The sequence below is a fragment of the Melitaea cinxia genome, chromosome 24, assembly GCF_905220565.1.
Source record: "Melitaea cinxia chromosome 24, ilMelCinx1.1, whole genome shotgun sequence".
NCBI lineage: Eukaryota > Metazoa > Arthropoda > Insecta > Lepidoptera > Nymphalidae > Melitaea > Melitaea cinxia.
The window spans coordinates 8705751-8716031 of NC_059417.1; the positions used below are offsets into that span (position 1 = coordinate 8705751).

At 31.1% G+C, this 10281-nt stretch overlaps 2 protein-coding genes across 2 annotated transcripts; one reads left to right on the forward strand and one right to left on the reverse strand.

The window, feature by feature from the left end:
- The first annotated feature begins 3825 nt into the window (after nt 1–3825).
- LOC123665611 lies at nt 3826–6345 on the forward strand. Its single transcript, XM_045599890.1, has 4 exons — nt 3826–3985; nt 4072–4209; nt 4466–4630; nt 5687–6345. Exons 1-3 carry the CDS (start codon nt 3860–3862, stop codon nt 4544–4546), a joined length of 345 nt encoding a protein of 114 aa, XP_045455846.1. The 5' UTR covers nt 3826–3859; the 3' UTR covers nt 4547–4630; nt 5687–6345.
- Nucleotides 6346–9001: 2656 nt separating this feature from the next.
- Nucleotides 9002–9954, reverse strand: LOC123665374. The gene is made up of 2 exons (XM_045599687.1): nt 9312–9954; nt 9002–9165 (listed from the first exon to the last, which is right to left on the reverse strand). Exons 1-2 carry the CDS (start codon nt 9952–9954, stop codon nt 9002–9004), a joined length of 807 nt encoding a protein of 268 aa, XP_045455643.1.
- Nucleotides 9955–10281: the final 327 nt, after the last annotated feature.

Genomic DNA, 10281 nt, shown 5'->3' on the forward strand with positions numbered 1-10281 from the left:
AAATAATAATAAGAACATTCAGATGATTAAAATGATTTTCTATTTTATAACATACTTTTATGCATTTACGCTTACGCTTATATTACAGTCACGTGAACGCAAGACGACGATCACAGGTAGATAAAAATAAAACACAAACATGTACAACTGTCTAGTATACGAAAGGTTTTATAATTATATCGAGCACTGTCACGTTCCTTATCGTGACGATATCACTTATCACGCTAAATTTTCGTGATAATCATTTCCTAATTTATTACTTTACATATGAAAATCTTAGGTTATATAGATTTTTGGTAGCATGAGAATTGTGTCAATAGACCAACACAAACATACTGACCACGAAAAACATCTGTAAAACCTTAAGGAATTGAAGCCGAAACTGTTAGCGTATCAGCCTATTGCTGTAATAACTGCGTCAACGATTAAGCAGTAAAAGATATTCATTACATATCAAATAATATACATTTGTGCTAAGACTACGTGCAGTACTGTGGTAATGCTTGTCTTGGCATAATTTTGTTTGCTAGCAAAACTAAAAAACAGACTTCAATTAACATCGACAAGTAAATACAACATAAGTGGACGAAAAAAATTAACAAACGCACTAAGCGCTACTACGTTTGCGAAGATTACCCTCGATTTCTCTGGGATGCCATCATCAGATCCTGGTTTCCTTATCATGGGTCCACCCTTGGGATATCCCCTTTCTGACAAAAAGAGAATCAGCTAAATCGGCTCATAGGCGACAAAGTTATCCGCGAACACACATAAAAAATAAAAAAATAATAAAAAAAAATATATATATATATATATATATATATATATATACGGGCGAATAGAGAAACCTCCTCCTTTTTGAAGTCGGTTAACAAATAAAACGTAACAAGCGGGAACCAACTCGGATCAAGATCATTTACTAATACCAAACAATAATTTGCTAATTGCTAACCTTTGCTTTCCTAATCTAAAATTGTTCGCAATTATTTCAACAATAGCCAAACAATTCATTTATTTTCAACAATTAGTCTCACGTAGTTTTGAACCAGTTGCATTGGTTCTTAACAAGTGGTTTGCAGACCTCTGGTAGTCTCTGGAAAGAGGGATCCAGACCAGAGTGCATCCCACCAAGCTATAAAAACTACTTCAACTACTAGTAATTAGACATAACTAAGTAAGCAAGTTCTCCATATTTTTCCCCGAAGCAGTTGATACTCTGTTGCAAAGAATACATTTGGACAAACTGTCCCTCATCCATAAAAGTTTAAAAACTAACTACACTACTGTGTCTACTGTTCTAAACATATGAAATAGTTTACAGAACATAATTATGTACTACACAATTTACTAGACAGTTATAAATAGAAGTGAAGACTGATTTAGTAGTTGGTCTTATACTTGACCCTTTTAGTAAAAAGTCATTGACATTCTTGAATAGATGACACTCAGTATAACGTGGAAGAATCTTAAGATAAAATTTAACAGACAATGTGCTTTATTTAGTTTAAATATTAGTTTATTTAATGTTCATACATTAATAGTCTTAAAATTCCATAACGCAATAGCACAATGGTCACAATGCTGGCGGTTGCAGGTTTGAGACCCGCACATGGTATACACTTGTATTGGCCATACAGAGGTTAGCCGCATGCCTGTATTGTGTGTTTCAGGACTCTTGACACAGGAGCAGATCCTAGTGGATGTCATTGAATTTGAATCGTTTATTTACTAATTTATTTATAAATAAATAAAATATTTCCAAATATATAATACAAAATAAAATATAAGCTTGATTTTTTAAACTGGTGTTCATATTATAATAGTCAGTATATGTTAGTTTAGTATGTACATTTGTATGCATGTATGTGTATCATGTATATGCATTGTTCATACACATTATAAATTCTATTCAATTACCATTTTATTTTCAAGTACCTGTGAATTATATATTTAACTTCTAGTTTCGGTCGGCTGAATTAGATATCCTAGAGATAAGTCCACAGTTGCTAACTAATTGTAAACAAACTATTTTATCAAAATTAAGTGCAATATAAAATGAAGTATCTGTTTTGATAGGTAAAACGTTATTATGAGAAAAATAAATTTAATTGTAATTTACTGTTTCACGTTCAAGAAATGATTAGCAGTAAATATGTCAGAAGCCTATATCAACATTACAAATACATTAGAAAAAAAAATCTATAATAGTCTCACAGTTATTGTTTTAATCTGAATCAAATATATTATTTTTATTAATAGCTTTCCTTAGGATGTTTAATGTTGTTCATAAAAAAAGTAAACAAACAGTTTACAAAAAAGAAAAAAAGAATTTACTGACAATTGGAATACCTACAAAAAAATAATATCCACAAAAAATAACAAATGAGTTGAAAAAAAAAAAATCAGCAAAAAAAGCAACATTAACAGTTAAAAAGACAAAAAAACTGATCCAATTCTCCAGCACTATTGTGCAAATAGACTGACATGAAAAAAACAGCTCTATGAAAAGACAATAAACACCAAATTCGATTGATAATTCATAAGCATGAGTAATACATTGAGGTTTTATTGCAATATAGGCTGTATTTTAAATGACACACAGCTGAAATTTAAAAAGAAAAATTTACACTTCTAAGTGCAGATGCACTGGAATTGCACCAAAACACTAGGGTCACTATTACTTTCAACATGCCTGTTTACTGTATATAACAGTTTTTAGCTTATTATGTATTAGTGTATGATAAATTTAGATTAACATAGTAAATTATTTTTTTTAAAAGCGATTTTTTATTTAAAGCAGAGCAGTATCATTATTTCACTTTAAAAAATCTGTACACATTTATAGTTTTCTACGTTTTTTGAAAAATAAAATGTAATAAGAAATAATAGTGACAATATGTTAGATTAATATGTTTTTGAAATTAATTATATAATTATGCTTATTGTTTCACGCGTTTTGCATTAAATTTCTTATGATATTATCAATATTTGATTAAACATTTATGAGATTATAATCGTAATTTGTAAAATGAAAGTAAACATTACTTACAGTATTAAATGAATAGTGATATCTTTCGCCACAGCCTTATAATGTTTTGCTGCAACACAACACTTCACATCAAAACACACGTTGCGGACTCATTTAATCATAGAATGTTAAGAAAAAATATATTTCTAATTGGAACCACAAAACAAATTCGAAGCTGGCAAAAAATCACCTTTAAACAGTTGACAAAAACATTTCGTCGATTTGACAATTCCTTTTTTTAGATTTCAAGCTAGGGATGTAAAAACCGGTAAAAATAGATTTACGAAATGTGAATCATTTTAATTTTTTGCGGTCCAGAATACTGTAATTGTCTAACTATATTATATGCAATCTCAACTGTATGTATGTCTATTATACGTTAAAACTATAGAAATAGTAACAAATACTTGTTCACTACGATTAAAACATCACTTATACAAATCACAAAAACAGTTAATTTTGTATGTATTAGGTATTATATTAAAGCGTTTTTGTCTTTAAATTAAAATAGGCGTAATCATTATTTCTATAAAATATAAATATCATCATCATCTGTTTACTAAATAGCAAAACTTCTAATTTACTTTTTATTTCACTAATGAATTATTGCTAAGCAATATAGCTTTTAATATTGAAACAAAATATTTTTTTTTACCATAAAATAATTTACACATTATAAATAAACCAAGTGGGATAGTCTACAGAGTAAAATTATCATTACGTTTGTACCTTTTTTAATCATCGAAAATATTTTTAAGACATGCGCAGTAAAGAGTATGCGAGTAGCTGTTATCGATTTACTTAACTCGGACTGAAACATTGTCAAATAAAATGCTATGGAAAGCAAAATTTTTGAGCTGGTTTGTAATAATGGGTAGTATTGAAAATTCTTCGACTGACGATGCAGGAATAACATTTACTTTTAAAGAATATCAATATAAAGATTCACCTAAAAATGTATGTACTCAACGTACTTCATTTGATTATTTAAGTAATAAGGCAAAAAGTTTTGATATATCACTGAATTTAGTACTTTCTTTTAGGAAATGACATTTCACGAATTCGAATCCGCTTGTGAACAAAGTAGTGCCTGTAGCCAATTAAGCGGCTTGGCGCGAACTCGATGCGTACGGGAATGTGTGTCTCCATCTTGTTACAGAGAGCTGTATTTATCAGACCCGGTATTAATTTATGTACTTAAAATACTATGATAATACACAAATGTGTAAAATCTTAGCATGAATATATACATAATATTAACGCTAAATTGATATAAAAATAAAATCTACAAACTCCATTTTTTTTTGTACAGTCTATTAAATTCTTTCTGACCAAAATTTAAGCCTTAAAATATTGTAACTTTAGCCTTTAATAGAATTTGCAACATTTTTTTCACGTTGCATGTTCCATTTTTTAATGTTAAAATCTAAATTACAGCTTGAGGAAGGTGAAATAGATGTGAGACTTAATTCCTTCAAGGGATGTTTTATACAACGGAGCGGTCGGATGAGAAACTGATTTCCCTCAAATGTGATATCGTCATTCATTCTGTGCGTGAATAAAATACACAAAATTCGACGAAAATTTATGTTTATGTTACTTGTAAGTATTTTAATATGTAAATATTTTATACGTAAACTAATATAAATTTTCTTATGAACTTTAAAGTTAAAAAAGCTGCTAATTATTAATCAATAAACAAAAGAAACTTATTGGTTAAACAAACTCATCTAGAGTGCATTTACAGGTTTTTATGTTAAGATTCAATAAGGCTGAAGAAAAACAGAATCGATAAATTTCTGTGAATGAAATGAAGGGCCTACATAAGCCTACATAAGGCTCAGCCAATAGTATAAAAATAAAATATTACGGTACAAATCTTTATATCTAACCTGTAACTCACCAGTCAGTTGTCAGTTCAGCCTATTGCAGTCCACTGCTGAACCTAGGCCTCCCCAAGTTCATGCTAGACATCCCGTAACAAAAAAAACTAAAATCATATTTGAAAGAAACCAGCAAACAAGGTGACAATAATAAAGTAGTCTCGTACATTAAACTGTCTCGTTTTTTGTTAGTGTCATGGCTCAGCATGTCCACTGCTTTTGATATAATCCCTAAAAAGCAGTTCATCAAAAAGATTAGTCTCGAGAAAGTTGACTAGCATCCCTGTAAATTAGTAAAACCCAATTTTCAATTCTTCGCAGTCTTGATCTTCCACTTTGGCGTTAAAGTATTCAATAACAATATTGTTGAAGACCAAAGTAAATCCAGATGTGGCTATCAAAATATACCCGTACACAACCTCGATTTATCGTCATAGTGTGATGAGGTCGATGCATGTGCCTGTACAACTGTCATGGAGTACCTGCTATTGAATTTAAGAACTATAGACTCGCTACCAGCGTCAACATAGTGCTGGTTGTCACAACGTTGCTAGTAAGAGACTTTCGAGACCCAGAGCACTGAATTTTAATACACACCATTCGTTGAAGATTACAAACTAAATCATTACGTCAGCTTAGATTTTTTTTTGTACAATTAGCAAAAACAATTCAATTTGAGCAACAATGACGTCAAGTGTAATCTTATTAAACGTTCAATTTAATATCAGCTTTCGTAGAGTTGCTTTCATACTTATTCTAGTTATTTTTGTTTCAGTTACTGACTACAACAGCTTATAAGAGGAATGGATTTTTCAAGTTTATATTGGCAAGATATCATCAGAATACCTTATTGTAAAATATATTTAAACCATTTTTAGCGTTATAATATTAACCTCTATATATATATATATGGATTATTAGATTGCACAACAATATTTTTCAGCAAAGCAACTTTAAAACCAAATAACTCTCTATCGGTCTCACAAAAGGTTAAAAAGTCACTTGACATTTGTTATTTATTTTATTTGCCTTGCTTAATTTTTTACCACTTAAAACGTAATTTATCTTTAATCTCAGTTATTTTAGAATTTTTGAAAGGCAAAATTGATTATTACATTCTGAAAATATAATTTACGTGTGATCAATATCAGATATTGCTTTAACTAATTATTAATTTTTATATTAGTAAAGATTTAAAAAAGTGCTCGATTGTAAGACCGATACATTAATATCTTTAATGTTTACATATATATATATCTTCAATATACTATTCATCGTAATATTTAAAATATTTTATAACTACCGTGTGACTTAAATTTTAATATAATGTCAAATATATGTATTAACTTATGTATAAAACAAGAATATCCGTACTGTTAGATTTTATGTCGTAAATTTTTAATCCTTATATGAAAATAAACAACAACGCTTTAACTATTCTTTAACTATTTTAAGCTTTAACTATTTTAACTATTCTCCTTGACCTATTCTATTACATAAAAAGAAAAATTTTACTGTCTATAAAATGAATACCTGTTAAAATATTATAATAAATATTGTCTATGGATTCAAATTTAATTGTTTTAATTGTAAGATAACTAATTTATTTTTACAACTAAGAATACGAATTTCTATTTTTTCACAAAAAAATAAAAACATTTGTTCAGGAAATTCAGATTGTGAATATTGAATTGATTGCTGATTGATATAGAATTATCTAACATACAAATTAATTTTAAGTACATATAATACGACAACGCATTGACGCAACGTTCATAGCACTGGATTGTGACTGTTATGCTGGCGGTTGCGGTTTTGATCCCCGCACATGACAAACATTTGTAATGGCCATACAGATGTTTGCCATGGTCTGGGTGTTTGTGCAGTCCTTGTAGCGGTCTCGGTCGTTATCATGCACACCTGATAGTGATCGTTACACATAGTCTGGAATATAGGTATCCGCCAATTCGCATTGAAGCAGCGTGGTAGATTCAGATCTGATCCTTCTCCTAGACATGAGAAAAAAGGCCTATGCCTATGCTCAGCAGTGAAGTATTACAGGCTGAAGCGAGCGACATATAAATACAAATGCTTTCCCAATAATTTTAATAACCATGTCTAAACTCAAAAGAATTCGAGAATATAAAACTCGTTAAATCGTAGCAAATTATGAGAATTTTAATAAACTAATTTAGTCAAAATTTATTTACTCAAAAAAAATGGTACTTATATATTTCAAGTATAGTTATTTCGTTATTGCATTTTCAATAAGGCGAATTTGTACTATCAAGATATTTCTTTCTACCAGAATATTAAAAACTATAAATTATTCTAATTTTTATTACAAAATATATGTGGTAGTTTTCTTTTCAATCTTATTATAAATAATAATATAGCCTTTATTTCCAATCAATCAAAACAATTCTATAATGATTAATATCCATAGCATTTATATAATTGAACAACCAAGGTATCTAAAAACATATTTCCAATTTGCAAAATATAAAAGAAAATCAAAATTTTAAATTTATAACCACAGACTACAGTAAAAAAGGTTTTTTTTACTGTAGTCTGTGTTTATAACAACGATTTTACAATTTGAGACCACGATAATTTCATTACAACCGGAATTACAATCTAAAAATAACAACTAGTTTGATTTAATTACTTTGAATTAAAATTATAGAGACTTTTTTGTCAAAATTTAAAGTTCAAAAATCGTAAATCGAAAAAAGGTTAAAAAAAATTTTTACCTATCGCACTAAAACCTAGACTCTAAATATGTATGCAATAAAAAAAATTAAGTACTTACTGAGCAAATATTTATTTTCTTGTCAAGTTATAACGAGAATTTAACAATATTTCTGTATTGTGATTGGAACGCCCATTTTCGGGCAAAGGCCTCCTCCATCCTTCTCCATGCAGTACGATCTCTCACCAATCTCGTCCAGGTGGTCCCCGCCGCCTCGGTTAAGTCATCGCATCAGCGCCGCCGAGGCCTACCTTTCAGCCTGCGCTTGTGTCGAGGGTATCAATGGAGCAATTTTTCTGTCCAATGTCCATCAGTGCTTCTCGCAATATGCCCAGCCCACCGCCATTTAAGAAGACATGCCAGTTTTGCCGCTTTAAGTTTTAGGCCTGTGTGTATCATGTTCATATTTTCTTTAGTTATCTGCCATGTGTGGCAGCCGTAAAGCAGAGTCGACGTCACTACCGAGTCAATTACTTTCTTTTTCAGTTTAATGTCAATTTGTGATTTGAAAATATGTTTAAGGGTACGACGCCCAAGCTTTTTTGATTCTTCTTTCTATTTTATCGTTATAGTGCACTTTGAAGGATATACTCTGCCCTAGGTACACGTAGTTGTCAATGTACTTGATAGTTTTCCCATGTATCACAACTTTAGCGTGTTCTTCATTAGTGTTTTTTCAGAGTTCATCTCCAAGCCACACTTTCTGCTTTGCAAATCTAGAGTCTCGAGCATGTGTGACAACTGTTATTGGTTTTCGGCTAATATGATGATATCATCTGCGAAGCGAAGATGGTTTAGATATTCCCCGTTTATATTAATTCCTAGGCCTTTCCAATCTAGCCTTCTAAATATGTGCTCTAGCAGAGCAGTGATAAGGTTAGGAGATATCGTGTCGCCTTGTTTCGTTTTGTTCGCCACGTCGTACGTCAAAAATTTTGCCTTTTTTTCTAGCTTTATAGTTGTTCTGCTTTTTGAGTATGTCTCTTGGAGGATGGTTATGTATTTTATGGGTATATGCTGGTCTCTTAAGGTGACCCATAAAGTTTCGTAATGAATTGATTCAAAAGCCTTTTTGTAGTCTATAAACGTACCATACCAACCATACTCTACGTATCTCTCAATTACTTGCTTTAGAGAGAAGATATGGTCTATAGTAGAGTAGTTGCTTCTAAAGCCGGCCTGTTCCCGAGGCTATTGTAGCTCGAAGTGTCTTTTTAATCTTCCTAGTATTATTTTCGTAAATAATTTGTAGGTTGTCTGAAGTAGGCTAATGGGCCGATAGTTGCATATATCTTGAGGGTTACCCTTCTTATAAAGTAGTTTTATATTTGCAGTTTCTCATTCTTCAGGTATTTTCCCTTGATTCATAATATCGTTAAATAGTCGAGTTAACATGGGTGTTATAGGCTCTATAATAACTTTCATGGTTTCATTTGTTATAAAGTCTTCTCCTGGGCTTTTCATTGGTTTTAAAGATTGAATAGCCTGTCGTATTTCACATTCTAGGAATACAGAAAACTCTACATCATATTTATCTTGATTTGTAAACTATATGTCGGCGGGAAGTGGTCTATTATATAGATTTTGATAAAATTCCGTAACTATGCTATAATAGTGTTTCTATTTGTAGAGAATATCCCCGTTTTACCTTGCACAGTCAGTTTACACTCTTTGGAGCTGTTTAATCGTTTGTTTCCTCGTTTTACAGAACTCCGTCTTTCTAATTCTTCTTCGAAAATTTGTAGTTTGTAGTTTTCTTTGTTTGTTTTTATTCGTTTCCTGATTTTTTTGTACAAGTTCTTTAGTCGTTTCTTATAATATTGTGTTTTTATTGATTTTTCTTCAAGCTTGGTCTTTTCTGTTATCAACTTTTTTATATCTTCTGTTATTGCCCATTGTGCCCTGGTTTTGTCAGCCTTTGGCAGCATACTAACGTTTTTCTGGATTGTGTGGATCAGACTCGTATAAGTTTGTTGTATGTCATTAGTATTTTCAGAAGGTTTTAATAAGTCTATAAAAGAATTTTTCAAATGATCACACTCAATAGGTAAGTATCCTGATTGCCTGTTTCTATATGTTTTTCTTGATTTCGGTTCCGTTTTACAGATGGAAAGTGTTGCTCGTACCATTCTATGATCGGTTGGGTGTGAGGTTTTGTTGACTTCGCTATTCTGTACGGAACAGATGTCGCTCGTTTTAGATATAATGTAATCTATTTCATTAAGCGTGTGTCCATCTGGTGATTGCCACGTCCATTTCCTTTTAGCTTTCTTTTTAAAGTGTGTATTCATAATGTAGAGCAAAAGTTGACAAGTCTCGAACCCTTGCTGTTACGGGATCCATATCCCCAAGGTCCCATTATTGCGCTCTCTTCAGGGGTTGCTAGGCCGATTTTTGCATTAAAGTAGCCTATTATGAACATTTTAGGGAGAGAGTTTTCCTTCGCTAGCGGTATGTCGTTGTAAAGACTTTCTAGCTCTTCTTCAGATGACTTTACCATTGGGGAGTAAACTTGTCTGATGGTAAGAGAGGTACAGCCTATCCTTACGACCAATCTGGCGACTCTATCAGAAAAGGTTCTAAAGTCAATGATTTGATTTTTAAATTTATTTTTAATC

Coding starts and splice junctions, on each gene's coding strand:
- LOC123665374 (XM_045599687.1), bottom strand. CDS start 9,954: ATGAATACACACTTTAAAAAGAAAGCTAAAAGGAAATGGACGTGGCAA. Junction 9,166..9,311: donor GTGTAAACTGACTGTGCAAG/GTAAAACGGGGA, acceptor CTGTATTCCTAG/AATGTGAAATACGACAGGCT.
- LOC123665611 (XM_045599890.1), top strand. CDS start 3,860: ATGCTATGGAAAGCAAAATTTTTGAGCTGGTTTGTAATAATGGGTAGT. Junction 3,986..4,071: donor ATAAAGATTCACCTAAAAAT/GTATGTACTCAA, acceptor ACTTTCTTTTAG/GAAATGACATTTCACGAATT. Junction 4,210..4,465: donor AGCTGTATTTATCAGACCCG/GTATTAATTTAT, acceptor TCTAAATTACAG/CTTGAGGAAGGTGAAATAGA.